The 22,656-nt window shown below is 44.4% G+C and overlaps 1 protein-coding gene across 1 annotated transcript in view; it reads right to left on the bottom strand.

Moving 5' to 3' along the window:
- The window catches only part of GLG1 (golgi glycoprotein 1), a 3,171,999-nt gene that overhangs the window by 60,472 nt on the left and 3,088,871 nt on the right, over positions 1 to 22,656 (bottom strand). Inside the window, exon 27 of the mRNA XM_044081599.1 lies at positions 17,381 to 17,487. Within this exon, the coding sequence (XP_043937534.1) occupies positions 17,381 to 17,487 (107 nt within the window). The remainder of the gene's footprint in view (positions 1 to 17,380; positions 17,488 to 22,656) is intronic.

Below are 22,656 nucleotides of genomic sequence, written 5' to 3' on the forward strand. Positions count from 1 at the left end.
TCTACAATGTCCAACACAGGTGGAATAGCTAGAGGCCTGTGTTGAGATAGTAAAAGGAAGTCTCTGAACCTTTTCTTAGATTCTGAAAAATCTTGGCTCTCCCAGTGGAAGTGCTCCCTCATGGTATGCAAGGTTTCCCCAAAAGAGTAGTTCTCAGGAGGAGAAGCTGAATGAATTCATTCTTCAGCATCAGAATCCTCATGGGGGGGGGGGGGGGGGGGCAGAATATTCCTGATGAGAAGAGGAATCAGAAGAAATGGAAACCTGATCTGAAGATTCATAGTTTGACTCTTGCCTAGGCCTCTTATCAGGAGGGGGATGGGAACCCCTGATCAAGGTAATTAAGTCTTCGGCCATTTTGAGCATCTGTTTTTTTGGGCATGGAGGCCTGTCCTTGTGGCTGGTGAACTTGTTTCTTTGCCTTTAAAGGTGTTTTAGTCTTTGAAGTCAGTTTAATATACAATTGTTTAGGTCTGAATACATCCTCAGAAGCCGATGCCTGCTCAGCGGCTCCGGACCCATCTGAGGGAATAATCTCCGAGGCTCCAATACCTTGAGTTTCTAGCGGCCTGGCTGACTTCACTTGGGAGTCGGTAGCGGCCTGTGACTCTAAAGTAGTGGGTGTCAGGGGCTGCGAAAGTGCCTCACTGAGAACTGGCGACTTGCTTAGGAGAAGCTTCGTCGGTTTTGGACCTCGGTTGCCTGTCTTTTGCTTTGTGTTTTTTGTGAACTCCGGTAGTCGGATGGCTATCCGACGACATTGTATAATTAAATCTTCGCCCAAAATAGCTTAATGCAAAATCATACCGACGCTGAATAGTGCATTGGTTAAGTCTAGCACAAAACCAACAACTAGCAACGTCGTGGTCAGGGTCTAGGCAAGGAATACAGTAAGAATGAAAGTCCTTATGAGGTATTTGCTTCCCACAAGAAATACAATTATTAACTTTTTCTGACATCGGTCTGGAGCAAGAAAAAAAGTTTCCCCAATGGGGTACTTGGCTTTTAATGAAGACTTCGGATCTGAAACTCGAACACGAAAATCTCAGGAGTCTGCCGACCGGCACTTGTGAACTGATTCTGCTTCAGGCACCGTGCGGCAAGAAAGACTGAATAAAATGGCGTCAGCTGCATCTTTTATACCCCTGATGACCTGACGTCAAGGAAGAGGCGACAGCAACCAACGCAGGACCCAAGACTTTGGAATTCAGGCCAACTGAGGGCAACCTGCCAGCAGGATAACCCAAATGTAATGACTGCAACAGTGAAACACGAAGAACATCCTGGTTTAAGGCTCCAGAGAGCACTCCAGCACTACCAGGCTATAACTCATACCATACATTTTGGCCACAGAACCCGGACCAAAATACAAAAGGTGGGGGAGTATCCATATTCATCAAGGATACCCACACCTCCAGGTTAGTGGCACAGCATGATGCTTCAGAGATCATCCATGTGCAACTAACAACGGGCAAAACTGCAATTCAAATTGTAGCTTGCTACAGATCACCCACCATGTCCCAAGACCCCCATTCCACGTTTCTGGAAACATTGGGATACAAAGGTCCTACCAAACACCCTAATAATGGGTAATTTCAACTACCCAAACCTTAACTGGGAAAATTACTCAAGTAGTAACTCCCTTGCCCAACATTTCCTAGAATTTATAAACTCAAACTCGCTGGATCAACTGGTCAACACTCCCACCAGAGGTGACAACATATTGGACCTGGTCATCACCAACATGGGCAACCTGTGTTCCACACCGTAGGTCAACCCTCGCTGGTTAGATCTGACCATAAACAAATCACTTTGGATATCCACATTCCACCCCTGGACATGGGAACCACCGTGAAAAACTTTTCAAAAACAAACTTCACGTTACTTAAGACCGAGGTGGAAAGTTTCAAAGCCCCCATGCTAAAGGATAATGCTGTCCAAGCTGCAAATTCCTTTACTAATGCATTCTACGGGCACCTACAAGAATGCATGAATTGTGCTATCCCAAGCAAAACCAAGACTCGCTCCTCCAAGAAAAGGAAACCAGTCTGGTAGACCCCAGTCATAAACAAGCTATACAATAGGAGGAGGAAACTAGTACAGAAGAGAGTAAAATCCTAAGAAGGGAAGACATCCCTGATCAGTATCAGCAAGAAACTGCGATTCCTCATAAAATCGTCCAAGGCGAGCTTCGAAAGAAAAATTGCCAAAGACTCCAAAGATAACCACAAGACATTCTTTAGCTATGTCAAGAATCTAAGTGACCATGCTCAGATCTGCTCGGAGTTGATGCAGAATGGCACAAAATACACTGAACCAACCGATATTGCCAACATCCTGGCAGACAGGTTCAGTGCAAACTTCACCCCCCTCTCACCCCCAAAAGGGCCCATAACCATACCAGAAGAATGTAGAGCCCCTGAAATCACAGAGACTCAGGTGAAAACAGCCCTCTACAAAGCCAAAAACACAGCATCAATGGGACCGGACGGTGTCTCAGGCTGCATCCTACACAAGCTCAAAGATGAACTAACCCCTCAACTAAACACAGTGTTCAAACTCAGCCTCTGCACAGGCTATGTACCCATAGAGTGGCGCACAGCAATGGTTATTCCGCTAAACAAAGGTGGAGCCACAACAGACCCCGGGAACCATCGCCTTACAAGCCTGACTAGCTTGGTCTGCAAGGCTATGGAGCGCATCATCATGGAACTCATTAACAGAGACATTGGGAACCTCCAAACACTGGACCCTACCCAGTTCGGCTTTGTTAAGTGCAGATTCATGCCTCCTAAACCTGGTGGACTTCTTTGAGACAGTTACCAAGGCTACACAAGGGAAAGGTGGTACACACAGCCTACCTAGACCTCACAAAGGCCTTCGACACCATTCCCCATTCTGGTATTATAGACAAGCTCACCAGCCTGAACATAAACCCCTATGTTACAAGATGGGTTGCCAATTGGCTCACGGACAGAACCCACATGGTGAGAGTTGCAGGAGCTAGGTCTGACTATAAACCATTTACAAGTGGCGTTCCCCAGGGCTCAGTCCTAGGACCCCTCCTGTTTGGCATATACTTCTAAGAGGTACAGGCAAGCACTGGAGAACTATGGCTGACCAAGTTCGCAGACGACTGCAAACTAGGGACTATAACTGACTCTCTGCCTGACACAGACATCCTCCAAAAGGGTCTCACTGAGACAGATACCTGGTGTCAAAATCATGGCCTCAAGCTAAATGCCAAAAAGTGCATAGTCATCCCCTTTAGAAAAAACAAAGTACCCACAAACTACCACATAGGTGGTAGTCCCCTAAATACGGAAAACGTAATAAGGGATCTGGGGACCCAAGTAGATAGTAATCGCTCCTTTGATAATCACATTGCCAAAGTGATTAGAAAATTCTTCTATGTGGCCCACTTAATCACAGAAGGATTTGCATCTGGCTCAAAAAAGGTCATTGTGCCCCCTCTACTCATCAGTCATCAGACCCATCATAGAGTACAACGCCCCATTTGGGCTGTACCTTACAAGACACCTGCAACAGCTGGAAAGACCACAGAAGTACCTCACCAAGAGGATCACTGGCCTCAAACAGATGCCCTATGCAGCTCAACTGAAGAAACTCCAGCTGTACTCTGTTGCATACCACCTACTCAGAGGTGCTCTCTGCCTGATATACAAGGCCATGCCCAACCCAGAATCGATGGACATGCTCCACCTAAAGAAAACCTTATCCCTTCGAGCCACACGCTCTAGGGATCTAAACCTCACCACAACAATAAATAGGATGTGCTGGAGGGATAGATTCCTGTCCCAGAGACTTCCCATGTTTTGGAACAAGATTCCAATCTACATTAGGCAGAGCTTCTCAAGAACGGTCTTCAAGAGAAACCTTGACGAGTGGATGGGAAACAAAGTTTACCCCGGGGATCACTTCAGTGGCTCTGCTGGACAGAGGCACACGGAACTAATCTAAGTGGGCGGCGAAAGCAAACACATTCTGGCTAGGCTTATAAATGCCTTAGGGCAGATAGCCTAGTATCTACCTATGAACCAATGGGGATGTGCAGATAAGCTTCTTTTAAGTCTAGAGTGACTAACCAGGCATCCTTGGCTAGCACAGGGAGAAGCTGTTGCAGGGTAAGCATCTTGAATGTTGGGACCACCAGAAAGGTGTTGAGAATTGAAAGATCCAGGATTGGACGCCAAGAGTCCTCTTTTCTGGACACCAGGAAAAGTCTGGAGTAGAAACCCTGACCCCTTTGTTCTACTGGAACAGGCTGAATAGCTCTGATATTGAGCAGGGAAACTACTTGCTTTTGAGCCTCTGCCCAATGGTTTGGAGGAAGGTTTGGAAACCCACTTGGGGTTGGCAGTGAATGGAAATAGAATTTGTACCCCCGGGATACAATGTTGAGGACCCATTGGCCCTGAGTGATGGACATCCAGTTTTTTGCATGAAGGGCAAGTTTTCCTCCTAGGGGCACAAGCACTTGGGCAGGGCTGGGAAGTAGATTTGAGAAGTCATTGTGAACCTTTTCCATAGGGGGGTGGCTTACCACTCCCTGTTTTAGAAGTGGGGGCACTCCATTGCTTAGATCTCTGAATACCCTGAGACTGTAGTCTGGGTGGTCTGTTTCCCCTGGTTCTTGTCTGGGAAGGCCTGGAAGGGGCTGGAAAGGACCAGTGTTTTGAAGGGCAATGCCTACTGCATCTAGGTGGTTGCATTTGTAAGAATTCTTTAACAGTTTGCATAGATTTAGCTTTTTCTTCCATCTTAAGAACAACTTCTGCTTTGGTGCCAAACAAACAGTCCTTATTTAAAGGAGCATCTAGTAATTTGGATTTGACATGATCTGGCAAGGTTTGCTCCTTTAGCCAAACATGTCTTCTCAGTACAGAACCAGTGACTGCAGCCCTGCAAGATGCTTCTAGGGCATCAAAGCCACACTGCAAAGTATGCTTACTAACTTGGTTTGCAGAATGCATTAGCTCTTGTATAGCTTTATTTTCTGCACAATCTGGAAATATTACCATTTTTTGTTTAATTAGTTCCATAAAATGTTTCTGGTACTTCAGCATGTGAAACTGGCAATTCAATGCCCTGATAGCAAGCATTGCAGAGGTATATACCGTCTTACCCCATCTGTCTAAAGCTCTGGAATCCCTGTCTGAAGGGGTAGGATTTTTGGCTGTAGTAGCCTTAATACCTTTAGGACCCTGGGAAATGATCTCTGGATCAGCAGTAGGATTCTCGAAAAGAAACTTGTGGGAATCAGGTACTCTGCAGTACCGGTCAGGTTTCCTAGGGGCCGGGGGTAATGGGTATGGAGTAAGACTGGATTCCATAAAAACATCATCTACAACATCCAGGACAGGGGGTACAGCTAGAGGCATGTGCTGAGGCAACTCTAAAAATTCTCTGAGTCTCATTTTGGACTGAGGATAGTCTTGGCATTCCCAGTGGGAATGCCCTCTTAAAGTATGCAAAGTTTCACCAAAAGAAAAATCCTCGGGGGGGGGGGGGAGGCAAATGGAATGGATTCCTCTGCATCTAAATCCTCAAAGGTTGATAAGGGCATGTCCTGATAATCAGAAGGGTCAGAGTCATCGGACCCCTGGTCAGTAGAATCAGAAGGTAATGCAATTCTTTGTCTCTTAGCAGAGGAAGGCTGGCTTCCCCTAATTACCGTAATAAGGTCTTCAGCCATTCTAAGCATTTGTTTTTGAGGCATGTGAGCATGCACTTTGGTCTGTTTTCTAGGTGTAGTGCGTACTCTGAGCCTAAGAAACTTGGTAGTTTTGACTAGAAATGAAGTCAATTTGATTCAAACATCGGTAGGACAGACTACACACTCAGAAGCCAGTGCCTGCACAGCGGCTCTGGACCCATCCACCGTAGAGACATCTGCTGGTACCATAGTCGAATAAGCATCTCGCGGCATACCGGACTCTGAATGGGTCTCAGCAGAGGCCTGCAAATCCATAGAAGCGAGAATAAGGGGCTGCAAAGGCGCCTCACTGAGTACTGGCGGACTGGCAACTAGCTTAACAGAAGCGTCGTCGGCAGTTTTGGACCTATGCGGTCTGTTTCTGTTTTTATCCTTACTTTTTTTGGAAGATTGGTAGTTGGAGTGCTTACCGAAGCCATTTCGAAATACGGAGAACGAGAGCTAAAGAATTTAGCGACAAAGATAGCCTGATGACGAATGGTTTGGGCGTTAAACAAGGCACAAAACCGACAGTGAGGGATGTCGTGGTCTGGGCCCAAACAGGTGACACAGTAAGAATGAAAATCTATGTGAGGTATTTGCTTTTCACAGGCAAGACAATTAACTTTTTCTGACATCAGTTAGAGCAAGAAAAAAGGATCCCAATGGGGTACTTAGCTTCAGAAGACTTCAGGATTATCAACTCAAACGAAAATTTCAGGTAGCGGCCGACCAGCACTTGCAAACTGCTTCTGCTTCAGGCTCCTCTTCGGCAAGAAAGACTGATGTAATGGTGTCGGCTGCCTGATTTATACCCCTGACGACCTGACTTCATGGAAGAAGCGACAGCATCCAACTCAGAAATACTAAGACTCTGGTATCCTTGCCGACTGAGGGCTACCTGCAGGCAGATAACCCCAAGTGTGATGACTGCAACAGTGAAATATGAACATCTTATAGTTCTAGACATTATGTCTGCTACTGCACTGAAAAGTACAGTTGTGTACACCTACCATAAATGTAGATGTTAGAGTGTCTTCACTGTTGCAGTCATGACTGTAGGGTTCTCCCCTGCCGGCAGGCAACCTTCGGTCGGCCAGAATCCCAAAGTCTGGGTCCGGCGTCGGCTGTTCAACCATGCTTCCTGACGTCAGAGCGCCAGGAGTACAAAGCTGACAGCCGACGCCATCTTCTCCAGTTTTTCTTGCCCCAGATGTCAGGAGTCCCAAAATGAAAAAGGTCCCATAACCTTTGCAAATACACCTCAGAAGAATGGTGAAAAAAGGAAATACACAAAAGTAAAAATAAGAGGGGACAGGAGGGAGGGAAACCCAGACTGCAACAGTGAAGACACTCGAACATCTACATTTATGGTAGGTGTACACAACTGTACTATGTTCATCGTGTTTCACTGTTGCAGTCATGACTGTAGGGTAGAATCCCAAAGCTGAAAGAAAGGGAGGTGGTCATAAAGAGGAAGGGGTGGCTAAAAGGCCCTGCAAGACTGCAGAGGCAAAGCCTGCCCTAGACTTAGAGTAGAGAGGTAGATTGTAGTGCTTAGAAAAAGAATGCACTGAACTCCAAGTTGCAGCTTCCAAAATGTCTTTGGTAGGAACTCCCCTGAGGAAGGCAGAAGTGGCAGCAGCTCTGGTGGAATGAGTCCGTATACTCCCTGGGATTTGCTTTCCATGGTGTGAATAACAAAATCTGATTCCATGAGCAATCCATTTAGAAATGGTCTGTTTTGAAATGGCTTTACCTTGGGAACTTGAAGCATAAGAAACAAACAATTGTTCTGATTTTCTGATGTCCTTGGTTCTGTTCAGGTAAAAACATAGTTGTCTGTGTACATCCAAGGAATGTAAGATCCTTTCCCCTTTATTTTGAGGAGTGGGGAAAAAGGTTGGCAAGTGGATAGTTTGATTTAAAGCCACTTTGGAAACCACCTTAGGCATGAAGGTAGGATTAGTCCTCAAAGATACCCTGTCTTGACGAAAAATAATATAAGGTTCCACAGCCATAAGAGCTTGTAACTATGAAACTCTCCTGGCAGAGGTTAGGGCTAACAGGATAGCTGTCTTAAGTTCTTAGCTCCTCTGAGAAACGGTCTCATGAGCTGGTGGGAAAAGATGGGAGGGTCTATATTATAATGAGCAGAAATAGCAGAGGCATGTATCTTAATGGAAGAGAAAGAGAGACCCTTATGTAAGAGATCTGTCAAGTAAAGTAAAATTAAAGTAATGTTAGGAAGAAGAGGATCAGAATCCTGAGCCTGCATCCAGGAACAAAATCTTTTCCATTTTCCTGCATAAGATTTTCTAGTGCTAGGACGTCTGGCTTCTAAAATGACATCCATAACCTGCTTGGGTAGTAAAGAAGAAATCAAAGGCCCTGGATTAACCAGGCCGCCAGGCTGAGAGTTCTGACATGAGAGTGTAGAACCTGACCCTGATGTTGGGACAGAAGGCTCGAGACTGAGGTAAAACCCAAGGGGGCTCCAGGCATAGGTTTTTTAGAGTTGGATACCAAAACTGCCGAGGCCAATTTGGAGCCAGCAAGATTATCATCTTGGGCTTGTCCTGTTTTATTTTCAATAAAACCCGTGGAAGAAGAGGAAGAGGCGGAAAGGCATATCCCGAGAGGTTCCTCCAACTGAATGACAGGGCATCCACTTTCCAAGCTTCTCTGTGGAAAGTCCTGGTGCAAAAATTTTGTAGTTGATGACTGAGATGGGATGCAAAGAGGTCTATGAGAGGACATCCCCAGACTGCTGTTATCATCCTGAATATTTTGGTGTCCAGCATCCACTCGTGTGGATCCGAAAGGTTTCTGCTCAGACTGCCAGGAAGTTTAGTTTCCCTGGTAGAAACTGAGCTTGAAGATCCAGATTGCAAGCTAGATCTGTGTTCCATAGATCCATGGCTAGTCTGCAAAGGGGGTAGGAATGAGATCCCCCCTTGCTTGTTTATGTACCACATAACTGTGGTGTTGTCTGTCCGTATTAGCAGCTGTCCTGGTTGTAAAAGATTCCTGAAGGCCAATAGAGCTTTCTGAACGGCTAACATTTCCTTTAAGTTGATATGCAGGTGCTTCTGATCCTTTGTCCAAAGGCCCTGCAGACAATTGCCCTGAAAATGGGCTCCCCAAGCATAATCCGAGGCATCCGTGGTTAGAATCTGAGTGGCAGGAGGCAGACGGAAGGGTTTCCCTTTGTTTAGAGCACATGCCCTGGACCACCAAAGAAATTCCTTTTGAAGGCAAGGAAGGACGGAGATCAGTATGTCTAAACTGTGGTAATGCTGAGACCATACACTTTTTAGGTACCACTGTATTTTCCTCATGTGTAGTCTTGCATATGGTACGAGAAAAATGCAGTAGGCCATGTAACCCAAAGCCTGCAGGAATTTCCTTGCAGATAGTTGAGTTAAAGTTGCTAAGGTTCTGAAAGTTGAAGCCAGCTGTAATTGTTTTTCGGATGTCAGAAATGCCATCTGGGTTGTGGTGTTTAGAAGTGCACCCAGAAAAGTTATCTGTTGTGATGGTGTCAAATTTGACTTTTTTATGTTTACAGAGAATCCCAGGAACTTGATGAGCTTCTGTACAAATTCCAGATGTTGGAGTAAGACATCCTTGCTGTCTGCCTGAATTAGACAATCGTCCAGATAAGGGTAAATTTGAATTCCCTTGAGTCTGCAGTAAGCTACTACTGGAGCCAGGCATTTGGTGAAGACCCTGGGCGCAGTAGACAATCCAAAGGGCAGCGCAGAGAATTGAAAGTGCCTCGATCCGGCTATGAACCTGAGGTATTTTCTGCGATCCTGCCTGATGGGAATGTGTAAATATGCCTCCTTTAAATCCAAAGTTACCATCCATGCATCTTTGGACAGCATTGGAAGTAGCTGCTGTAGAGTAAGCATCTCGAATTTTGGAATCTCTAGAAAGGTGTTCAAGACCGACAGATCCAGAATGGGTCTCCATGAGTTTTGCTTCCTTGGGACTAGAAAGAGCCTTGAGTAAAAACCTTTTCCCATTTCTGAAAGTGGAACCAGTTCTATGGCATTCATAGCCAAAAGAGCTTCCACCTGGGTTTAAGGTCTCCATCCATTGATGTTTTGGAAGGTCTGGCCATCCGCTTGGCCTTGGCAAGGTATGAAAATGGAATTTGTAACCTCTTAAAACCACATCCAAAACCCACTTGTCTTGGGTTATTTGAGTCTAATTTTGATAAAAAAAGAGAGTTTTCCTCCGAGAGGGGCTTCCAGGCAAGAAATTCCTGTAGCCCAACAGAGGGAGTCATTGAGTTTGTTTCCTTTGAGTTTGTGACCTGTCCTCTCCTCCCCTAGGGGTGGAAGCAGTCCACTGTCTTGGTCTATAAGAAGCTTGTGTTTGAGGCCTTCCTCTGGAGCGTCTATATCTACCCCTCTGAGGCCTGTCTGAAGTGGGAAAGGACCAATTTTTTGAAGGCCAATTCCTGCTAAATCTAGGTGGCTGTACTTGTAAGAAATCTTTAACTGTTTGCATGGATTTTGCCTTATCCTCCATCTTTTTAATCACCTCTTCAGCTTTTGATCCAAACAAAACATTATGCTGAACAGGAGCATCCAATAATTTAGCCTTTACTTGTTCAGGCAAATTTTGTTCCTTTAACCATGCATGCCTTCCAATGACTGTGCCAGAGGCCGCAGCCCTACAAGAAGCCTCCAAGGCATCAAATCCACAGTGTAGACCATGCTTCCCAACATGTTCAGTGGCATGCAATAAGTCATGTAATTCCTTATCATCTGCACAGGCAGAAATGGAAGTAAGCTTTTGTTTTAAAACAGACAAGAGAAATTGCTGGTATTTTAGCATATGAAACTGACAGTTTAAAGCCCTAATGGACAAAGTAGCAGAAGTGTACACCTTTTTGCCCCATCTTTCTAAGGATCGAGAATCCTTTTCAGTAGGAATGGGATTTTTGGCAGAAGCGGCCTTAACTCCCTTAGGACCCTGAGAAATGGTTTCAGGGTCAGCAGAAGGGTTTTTGTATAAAAACTGATGGGAATCAGGAACCCTGTAATATCTATCAGGCTTAACAGGAGCAGGAGGAAAAGAATCAGGGGTTAAGTTAACCTCCGAAAAGGCATCATCCACAATATCCAAAACAGGAGGAATAGCCAGGGGTCTATGTTGGGGAAGAAGAAGAAAATCCCTCAGTCTTTTCTTACGATTCCGAATACTCCTGTCCTTCCCAGTGGAAATGTTCCCTCATTTCATGTAAAGTTTCCCCAAAAGAGAAATCCTCAGGGGGGAGAAGCTGAAGGAATGGATTCTTCAGCATCAGAATCCTCATAAGGAGGGAAAGAATATTCCTGATCAGAAGAAGAAACTGAGGAAACAGAAGCCTGATCAGAGGAATCATAATAAACATCCTGCCTTGGCCTTTTATCTGGAGGGGGATGTGAACCCCTAATCATAGTAAGTAAATCCTCCGCCATCTTGAGTAACTGTTTCTGTGACTTGGGAGCCGGTTCAGAAGAGGCTTGTGTTGTAGTCTTTGCTTTAGAAGAAGTCTTTGCCTTTGTCTTTGGCTTTGCCTTTACTAGAAGCTGAGTAGGCCTGAAAACCCCTTCGGAAGCCGGTACCTGCACAGCGGCTCCAGACCCATCTGAAGGAGCATTGTCCGAAGGTCCTGCAACAGAAATATTTAAATGCCTGGTTGGCTCCTCATGAGAGTCTGTTTCGGCCGTCTGTTCTGAAATGGCCGACGACAGGGGCTTCAAAAGCGCCTCACTGACGACGGCCGAACCTGAAGCTGGCTCCGCTTGTGCGCTATCATCAGATTTGAACCTCGGAGGCCTGTCTTTATCCTTGCGACGTTTGTGAACTCCGGTAGCCGGGACCGTATCCGACGACATTTTGTAGTTAAAGCGCCTACCGAAGTAATGAAAAGCAAAATCGTACCTTCGCTTAATTGTACGGTGATTGAATCTAGCACAAAACCGACAACTAGCTACGTCGTGGTCAGGGCCTAAGCAAGGAATACAGTAAGAATGAAAATCCTTATGAGGTATTTGCTTCCCACATGAAATACAATTATTAACTTTTTCTGACATCGGAGTGGAGCAAGAAAAAAGTTTCCCCAACGGGGTACTTAGCTTTGAGTGGAGAAGAAAATCTTCGGACTGAAGTATATCAGAAAAATTCGTCAGGAGTCAGCCGACCGGCACTTGCGAACTGCTATCACCGCACGGCAAGAAAGACTGGAGAAGATGGCGTCAGCTGTCAGCTTTGTACTCCTGGTGCTCTGACGTCAGGGAGCATGGTTGAACAGCCGACGCCAGACCAGACTTTGGGATTCTGGCCGACCGAGGGCTGCCTGCCGGCAGGGGAGAACCCTACAGTCATGACTGCAACAGTGAAACACGATGAACATCTGAGAAACAACATCTTTTGTTTATGGCCCAGCTATAAAGTAACAAACCTTAACTATTCTTAAGTTTTGCAAGTTAATCTTCTATGTTCCAAGTAGGATACATTGTGGACACATCTCTGAAACTCAGTACTGTAAAAACTCTGTTCAACACATGCTTTTGTACCAGCAGTTTGATGCACACAACATACAGTTCTAGTACAGTGTTAACACAAGCAATTGCATCATACTGGTTTTCACAAATGACATACAACTATTTACAAAATTCCAGATAGCTGGGCTGGCAGTACTTGCTTTTGTTACATTTCTATATAAATCGTATTAATATTCACAAATGATATATTTACAACATTCCAGATACCGAGGTTGACAATGTGACAGACTACAAAAGGATTCTGATAAAGGAACTTTCAAATACCCTTTCGGGGACGAGTACTGCTGAGACTCAGGTTTCTGTGGCCTCAAAGTTGGCTACCCCTCAGTCGATTTCTAACTCATCCATAAGGCTGAACCTCGCATGTGGCTGTACCTCAAGGGCAGCGGGTTCAGGCATTTCTATTACGAGGTATGCCTGGATGTGCCTGTGTGACATTGCGGAGCCATTCAAATCTTCATTTGTCAATGCTGCTTTTGACAAAAGCTCTTTGTTCGGCCCAAAGGTAAAGGAAGCAGTCTCCTGGTGTGACTAAGATGGAAGGACCCTCTCTGCAGTGGGAGTACATTTTTCGATCCCTCAAAGGACCTTTTCAAGGAATCGGCAAGAAGGCCAAAAAGTGTGGTTCAAGAAGTCCCAGGGTCCTTTCCAAGATCCACGTGGAGATGCTTCCCCCAGAGGCAGGGGGTGGGGAGACTGAAATGGGAGACACCACCCACTTGGTAGAGGAGGCCCACAAAACTAGGGGACTACAGATTCCTTCTCTGACAGACCCTACCAGCACACCTGAAAGGAGGCCCAACTGTCCCCCTCTGGACACAACTGGGGGTCAGATAGCCTAGCTAGACCTTACAAAAGATACATAGGTGCTGAGAATTATTTTTTCCAGAGGTTACAGAATTCCATTTTTCCTAACACCACCACCGGTTTGCTTATTTCCCCAATGTTCCATCCAGTCAGAGGAAAGCAGCAGCACTAGATATTCAAAAGATGCTTTAAGACAGTCATCCAAGAGGTCACACCAGACCAGCTAGAATCTGGAATGCACTCAAAATTCCTTTTAGTGCTAAAGAAAACAGGGGACTGAAGACAGACACTGGATCTGAGCAGTCTGAACAAATCAGTTCAGCACACCAAGTTTCAGATGGTCACACTTCAGTCCATTCTGCCCTTTTTGTGCAAGGATGACTGGATATGCCTGACAGACCTTCAGAATGCATACTATCACATAAAAGTAAACAGGCAATCTGGAAGGTACCTACGCTTCAGGCTGGGAGGCAGTCATTACCAGTTTAGAGCACACTACCCCTTGGCTTCACTACAGCCCCCCAGGGTGTTCACCAAATGCATGGCAGTAGCAGCAGCTCACTTAAGACTGCAGGGATTCCTGGTGTTTTCCTACTTGGACGACTGGCTCATTACAGCCCCAACCAGGCATCTACTGATAAGAGAATGACACCAAGTACTCCACACTTGATCCCATCTGGGGATCACCATAAATTACAGCAAATCCGAGTTAGAACAGTCGCAGACAAGAGCTCATAGGAGCGATTTTCAATACCATTTCAATGACAGCTTCGCTTCCTCTCTCAGGAGTACAAACTATCAAATTCCAGGTCAGAAAGATATTCATGACTCCACAATCTCAGCCCAATTGATACAAGCCTTGGGGATCAATGTCGGCGACTATAGTTCTAGTTCTTCTAGCAAGACTTCACATGAGAATTCTTCAACGGATGTTAACAATGTAATGGTCTGTTCTTTATCAGCAAAAATCCACCCAGATAAGAATTCTCCAAGCATGCAAAAGATACCTTTGGTGGCAGATTCGATCTGATTAGGTACTGCAAGGCAGCCCCTTTCGTTCTCCCTCAACCCAAGGCAATAGTGACCACGAACGCTTCCCAGATTGGGTGGGGGGGCACTCCTGGGGAAAACAGTCAAGTCATGTGGTCCCCCAAAGAGGCCAACATGCATATCAATGTCCTGGAAATGAGAGAGGTGCTCTTAGCATTGCAGGCCTTCCAAGACTCGCTCCCTTTTGGGACAATTGCAATTCAGAGAGATAATATGTCAGTGGTCTTGTACATTAACAAAAAAGGAGGAACCAGGTCTTACCTCTTGTGTCGAGAAGCTTTAACAGCATGGCAAGGGTGATCTCATCCAATAGATTTCTAATAGCAACGGACATTCCAGGGAAATCCAACATAACAGCAGACAAATTGAGGAGATCCATTCTACTGCCTCAAGAGTGGTCTCTCAACATGGAATTGGCAGAAATGATTTTTCCCAGATGGGGCCAGCCTTGCAACTTCCCTAAACAAGTGCAGCAGCTTCTTTGCCCTAATTCCCCCCACCAGGGGAATCACCAAGAGATGCTCCACTACACGACTGCCCCCCCCCCCAGTCTCCTCTATGAGTATCCTCCAACTCCCCTGATCCCAAACATTCTGCAGAAAGCAGAGCAAAGTCATCCTAATTGCACTTACTGGCCTCAACAAATTTGGTTCCCCTTTCTTTTGCCTCATCTAGTCTACTCGCCTTGGATTCTGGATCAGATTCCAGACCTCCTATCTCATCTGATAGACACGATTCATCCAGATATCTCAAACCTAAAGTTGACATCCTGGTTTCTCCACTTCCATTAATAACCAGACAAGAAATGTTCTCTTCCCCTGTCTGTCACACACTTTTGTCTTCTCAGAAAGCCTCCACAAGACAACTTTACAAAAGTAAATTGAAAATATTTGTTTTATGGGCATATCAGAAGCAAAATGACCCCTTTTCAGCTCCTATACAGTGTCCTTGAATTTCTGGCTACAATTTTAAATGAAGGGGATAGCTCCTCAACTATTAGAGTTCAGCTAGTGGCCATCTCTAATTTTCATGTAGGAACTGAAAACTCCAATCTGGCTTCATCAAAATTTTGTAAGGACTTTTTGAAAGGCACTCCTCTTTTGAGGCCTCCTTTTAAGGACCCTACTCCTCCATGGGACTTAAATGTGGTACTGCAGGCCTTAATTTATTCCCCTTATGAACTAGCAGTAAAATGTGATCTAAAGTTTCTGACCTGGAAGACTATTTTAGTAGCCATCACCTCTGCTAAAAGGATATCGGAACTCCAAGCATCATCTTCTAATCCTCCCTGATTTTTCATAGGGATAGGGTGGCATTTCAAACCAATCCTTCTTTCCATTCTAAGGTGGTGTCACAATCCAATATCAACCAATATATTAATCTGCCAGTTTTCTTTTCAAATTTTACCAACAAATGTAATATGTTACACTTATTAGACGTTCACAGACAATTGCATTTCTTACATAGATCAAAGGACATCATAAAACCAGATCAATTATTTGTCTCCTTTCCAGATTCTAAATTGGGTAAGCCAGTTACAAAAGTAACTCTGGCAAAATGGCTTACAGACTGTATATCTGTCTACAACAAACAGGGTGTGCCCTTACCAAAACCTTTAAGAGCCCATTCAACCAGGTCCGTGGCAACATCTACCATATTTTTAATTAGGACATCCACGGAAGACATTTGAGCAGCAGTAGGTTAGCTACTTGGGCTAATCCTCATACTTTCATTATTCATTTCTAACTGGATCTGGTCTCCAGGGGAAGAGCAGCCTTTGTCTCAAATGTGCTCAGGAATATCCTTCCTTAGAGTCCACCCGGGGTTTTAGGGAACTGGGGGCTCTATTCCTACTCTTGAGGAATGAATGCAAACTGAAAACATCAGCTAAAGAAGTTATATACATGCAACGTCGCACAACCCCCTGCTTTCAAGACTTTGGAATACTGGCCAGATGTCCGGTGCTGCAGGCAAATCCCCAAGGTTAAGAATATTGCAACATGAGAAAAGAGGGACATAGTTCCATCTGTGTTGTCCATTTTCATTCTTTCTCAACTCCCAACTTTTTTCATACAATGACTTCTGGAAGAGCGAGAGCTTATAAGGACATCACTGTCCCTTGGGTTCCAGATATGGTTTCTTCCACCAGGATAATTATGTTTGTTACTATCGGTAAACCAGTAAAACAAGATCAGATGCATGTTAGAGGATGGTGCACTGTGGGTAACGGAGAAGGTTGAGAGTTTTCTAGTGGTCATGGGCTAAGGTAATGTCTGAGTCGCATCTGAAACCAACTGCTGAGGAAAAATGAAAATGGACAACACAGATGAAAGTTATGGTGAGTACATAACTTCTATATACACCTGCTGTAAAAAAGAAACTGAAAGGTGGTCTACTCTGACTGTTCCTTTTACTTGGAGCATAGGTGCATATCTCTGCATTGACATCAGCAGAACTCTGGAAGACAGACAAGCTGCTAATTCTCATATATTGTAAATACTACTCCAGCAATGATTCACAAGAATATTTGGACTGAGAGATTAGTACCTGATGCAACTCTCACAATGAAGTATTAAAGGGGGACATGAGACAAATTCACATGCGAGACAAAATGCTAACACAGCACAAGAAGGGTAATAGAATGGGCAAAGAAAATGCTCCCATGCACTACCAGAGGCACTGATTCTATGAGGTTCAAGTTACTCTGGTGGGCACTGATAAGAATACACCTTGAAATACCTGCCCAGTTCGAACCACCACAACTCAAAAGAATAACCAGTTTGGTAGTGTAAATCTGGCAAAAGGTAATCAAGGAAAATCTGAACTGTGCAGGAAGACTCAGGACCCTCAAGATGCAATCTGGAAGAAAGGAAGGACCCATTGGGTTCACTATGGAAAGCAAGAATTAATTTGATGAGCAAACAGTAGAACATTAAAAAGTGCTGGTTGGTACATATACGTTAAAGGAAGCAGTTGCAAATGGAAGACTAGAAAGAATGCCTCTGTAAGGAGAGAGACAACCTCAGCTGGAAAAGAAGAGATTCATGACCTACATGAGTATTTTTGGAAAACTTCAAAGATTATATCTCAGGTCATGACTTGAAAAGGGTCATATGCAACAGCCCACCTACCCGGTTAACAAACAGTAAATAAAATGAATAAATATGCAGATGGGTGGGGCAAGATGCAAGTAGTGGATCACATTTCATGCTTTTGTTAACTTAAGTCTGAAGTTCTTTACCTTTGCTGCATAACTCCACATTTCAATCCGATCTTGCAACCTCTTTTTGCATTCTGGCTGTAGTCGTAAACGTTTATCTTCCAATGCTTCCATCAAACAGGACATTTCTAGTCAGGGAAAACAAATGTGCAATTACATACATACAATACAGTCAAGTACAGATGCTACCACAGTGAAACAAAAGCTGGTCTGAATAACAGATTATCTCATGTCTCTACAGCACCAACATATACGTTCCATTCCCAATTTTACTCTTAGGTTTGAAAGTTACCTCAGATTTGCCACTCACTTAACATGTAGGGGTGGGACTGTCAGAAAAAGTTATTAAACAATCTACCATAATTCTAGATCCTCAATGGTACCTCAGTCAGCAGGTCCTCATTTATTTTATTTTTATTTAGAGTGTGCTCTTCAAGTGGGGAAGGAGTTGAAGAGTCAGAAGTGTCCCTGGTTCCCCGAGTAAGGATAGGCTGGGATTCTCTGAAGCAGCCTGTCCATAGGAAAGATGATGAAGGGTAAGAGCCTAACCTACATCAGGATTGTCAGGCCAAGATCTTCTCCAACACCCAGGACCCAGCCAACAGCCCCATGGGAAGCAACCTCTGATTCAGTGCAGAATCCAAGGCCTTCAAAAAATGGAACCCTGGACTGCGTGACCCAACACTTGAGACTGGAAATGAACTGCTGAGGGCTGAAACATCCACAGCCAAGGACAGACCTGAACCAGCTGGAGTCCATCCTACCTCCAAGTGATGGAAATCAACCTCTCAGCTCCAAGGCGCCACTATCTGCAAAGACTTGTCAAGTGAGTCAAAGAACCTGCTGACAGTAAAGATCCCAAGGCTGTTGATGCTAATGGACTGATCACGGGGAAGCCTCTGATCTGACGACACTGGATCTGACACAGGGACTGCAGAAGGATAAACTATAAGGAGAATTGGTTGACCAGCTCTCACTCTCTGCCACTGGAGTCGAGGGGGAGGCAATGACTCCCATTTCCGCTTGAGCCTTCATGAAGGCTCTCAATCTTATTCCATCTCAATCTAGGATGCTTCTGGAGAATCTGAGAGAACTTCTGGATGCAGTGGAGGGTGGCCTGGATGTCAAAATCTAGAGAATTCTCTTTCTCAGGATCTGGACCCCAGTGATGGAATTCTTTTCAGGGACCAATTTAAGACAATGGTCTGAGAGTTACACAAGGAAGGTATGGTTGGTAGGGGCCAAGACAGATTCGAAAGGATTGCTAACCACTGGTGGGGAAAGCCCCTAGGAAGCAGCAATCTTTGGAGAAGGGGAACCAGGTGACTGTTTTTTTCTTTCTCTGCTACAGTGTCCTATAGGTTAATCTTTATATATTTTTTTTTCAGATCTAAATGCCTGCACCCCAGCACCATTGGGAAGCTCAGGATGCAGCATGTCACTGCAATAGCCAGTTGATTCCCTGCAAAACTTGAAAGAAGGTCTCTTAGAACTAGTTAGTTTTCCTGTCTTACAGTATTCAGTGGCCTAAGGATGAACAAATGACACATATGGCATTTAAATGGTTAGGACCTAGGCAGTAAACACAGTGTGAAAGCGGATCCTGGTGAGAGATCTTATGCTTACACAACACATTTTTTGATCCTTTAAGTCTTATTCATATCAAAAGGAAAAACCACAATGGACTACAGACGTACACAGAAAAGTTAAGCAGCAAGCATGGATAGGCCTCTAAGAGGGAGAAGAGTAAGAGTGGGAAAATATATATACATTTTTTTTTGCTCATATATTGAAGCACATTTCTCATGCAAAGGTAGCAAGAGCTGAGGGGAAATGTTTCCCATGAGTACAGGGTAAGCCATCTTCCACTCCCTACCACCTTGGAGGGGCAGCAAAATAAAAAAGATACAATGCAAATACAGTACGTTACATGACATGTCTGCTAGATCTTATTATGAGCAAGAGAACCAACTTTTGTTTTCGTTAGATTCATTTCATGCAGTACACAGTCTAAATGTCAAACAGCAGTGGCTTCAACTCTGCTGACACTGCCTGGGAAACAGACAAACTGGTACCCTAAATGAAAATTAATTTTAACATCAAATTACATAAAGGCCACTGACCATATTTCCTGAAAATTAAACCCTGGTGACATCAAACAGCTTGTAGCTCTAATATCCTACAGCTGGACTTAACTGCTAGTAACAAGGATTTTAGAAAGGCACTTGTAGGAGCTGGCTGGGATGGATGGCAGTGAGTGGCGACTGCTACTGGCTTACCCATCTGGCGGGGGACAGGCAGCTTTAGCTCGCCACAAGGGTTACACTTGGTTTGAAAGTACAGTTGTATCCACTTACTATAAATGCAGATGTTTGAACATCTTCATTTTTGCATCAATAACATTTGCCAAAGGGGGAAGTGCCCTAAGGGGAAATGGTAGGTCACCTTTCCAGAGCCAGCAAGCTGGCCTGATCCATTTCACCCGACTCTTGATAAGAAATGGAGGGTCAGGTGTTACTCGAGCAGGAATGAATGGGTTTTATTGCAGGGCTATAACCTAGCCCAGAAATGCCAGACTCCTGCACCCTGTTTTGGTGGGGCAATAAACGACAAACTCATTTTCAGAATGTGTTCATCACATCCAGCTGAACAAATTTTACTGACCGAAATATGAAACTCTGTCAAAGTAAGAAAATGAATCATAAGTGCGAGTACCAAAAGTTCTCCTTCACATAATGACTAAAGGTGGTCTAGGACATAAGCTTCCTCAGAAGAAAAGGGATTTACATCCTACAAATCTGACTAAATAGTAAAACATTTCTGCTCAAATAAAAATTTTGATCTGCTATTTTTTTTTTTTTTTTTTTTAATACATGAAGCACATAGCCATCCTAAAGTTACTGCCAACAGCAGTCGTGTACAAAACCTAAAGGTCAAAAATGTCCATAGAGGCTCCTTGGATATCAGCTGCAGCACAGGAAGCTACTTTTGTTTGTACCAATGTGATGCCAACAGTCACTTTCACTTGGTCTGACTAACTCTTTCTTCAGCTGTGTTAGTCATAGGGCAAAGGCTAGTTGCTTGGCTGTAGCCCATATCACTGAAGACTGTTGGTCAAGACAAGCTGGATGCAAATTGCATGTCAGCAAATCGTCCTGCAAGAAGAGGACTGGTTATACTACAGGAGGGCAGGGGCAAACTCTTCAAAGAAATAATTGTCTTTTAAAAATCTTCAACATATAACATGCCATTTCAGTCAGCTGGGTAAGACTGAATATTCTTCCACTATCTACAAGTGTGGAAAAGGATGAGGAGGAGGATTCTACTAAGAAACCCAAATCCTGGCTGAAGACAGCAGAATTTTGGAAAATCTTCATTCACTGGCTTGAGAAATAACACTTGTTGGGATGTGCCAACTGACAAAACACCTCAGAAAATAGAGTATTTAATTGTTTACCGAGTGGGACTATGGGTGGATCCATAAGAATTCACTTAAAGCACTGCCTAACACAAAAACCAACAGCAGTAATGAAACAGAATAAGCCATGCTACACCAGTGATGGACTATGGCCCAGGTGACTTGAGCTCAATTAGCAGCTCTTGGTCTTGATGATACAGGCAGGGAGGATGGGCACTGGCTATACTGAAGGGAGAGACTGAGCAAGCTGGGCACGGATCTTGAGTTGTAATGGAGGCCAGTGCTCACAGCAAGACTGTTTACTGGGATAAGCATGAGGCAGGCTGTTCTAACGGCAATGGACAGGCACATCCTTACTGTCCACCCAGCAGCAACAGAGATTACAGCATGCTGAGAGGGGAGATGCTAGGCTAAGCTGACTAGCTGCCACATTCATGAGGGCTACTGGTAGCATGTCTCTCTCATTGTGCTGGGGGGCATCCAGTGCTAAGATATCAAAGTCTGGCAAGAGAAACTGTGGCATACATGGTTTGTGTAGGTATGCCAACCACAACAGCCAGCAGGGGTGGACAAAATAAAATATGTACAAATATGACAACATAGACAAAGAGCACAGATGTTTTTATACCATCAGTTAACCTACAAGGCAACTCACCTTGATGGGCAAAGCAGATGAGCCCTGACATAGGCCTGATCACAAATCAGTATATTTCTTGAAGTTTCCATGCTCAGGGCATGTACCCCCAGAGAAAGCATTTGGCATAACATCTCACACTGACTACATAAGATCTCCTAGCTCCAGAGTCTGACAGTTTGCCTCAACCACCAGTAACCACACTTGCTGCAAATCAAGAGTCAGAATAAACATGACACCTAAACTAGTACACTACCATGCAACTCTGGTTACCAAAAAAGTAGTTACGTCTTACCATAACATTCCATTTGTGTTGTCGATCTTCATCTATTCTTGACTTGCGGGTTATATTTCAGATCCTCAGAACCAATCCGGCTGATATACAACTCACGTCAGCCAAAAAAATCTCTCGAGCTGCAAGTCTATCCACAAAGCCCCTCTCCACATCACCTCAGAGTTTGCAATCAGATAAAGAAGAGACTCTACCACAAGTTAGAAACCTTGTCCAAGGCGTCCCCAACAATAAGAACCCAGGGCATGATGTTGCTCCACCAGAAGTCTAAAGGAGGGGGCAGGCAGGAGAGATGCAATAGATGAAGATCGACAACACAGATGGAATGTTATGGTAAGACATAACTTCTTTATCTGATGTTGTCAATCTTCATCTATTCTTGACTTGTGGGACAGAGTCCCCAGCTACCTTAGATCCTGGGTGCCCTATGGAAGAATATTCCTGAGAACCATAGAACCAAAGGAGGCTCTCCCCCTGGAGACCATATCCAACTTGTAATGAGCAATAAAAGTATGTGGTTTAGCCCAGGTTGCAGCTGCACAAATTTCTGACATGAAGCTTTAGAATGAAAAACAACTGAAGTCGCAATAGATCTGGTAGAATGTGCCTTCACTTACAAAGGGAGTCTTAGCTTTTGTTTCATGTAAATGAAAGATGTGCAATCTCTTAACCATCTGTACAGAGTAATCTTAGACACAGGTTTGCCCAAAGTTGCACTTGCAAAGGATACAAATAACTGTTCTGACTGTATAAATTGCTTAGTTCTATTCAGACAGAAATGTAACTGTCTATGCACATAGGTAGGTACCAGGCTATTGGCCCTAGGGCCTATATAAGCCTAGCCAAACAGTACCCTGGCTTTTGCCACCCCAAAAAATTATTTTCCTGTGCCTCTGTCAAGCAGAGCCACAGAAGTGATCCCCAGGGTGAATTTTCTATCTCCCATCCAATCA

This window comes from Protopterus annectens, chromosome 8.part1, assembly GCF_019279795.1.
Source record: "Protopterus annectens isolate FY-2018-M chromosome 8.part1, PAN1.0, whole genome shotgun sequence".
Taxonomy (NCBI): domain Eukaryota; kingdom Metazoa; phylum Chordata; order Ceratodontiformes; family Protopteridae; genus Protopterus; species Protopterus annectens.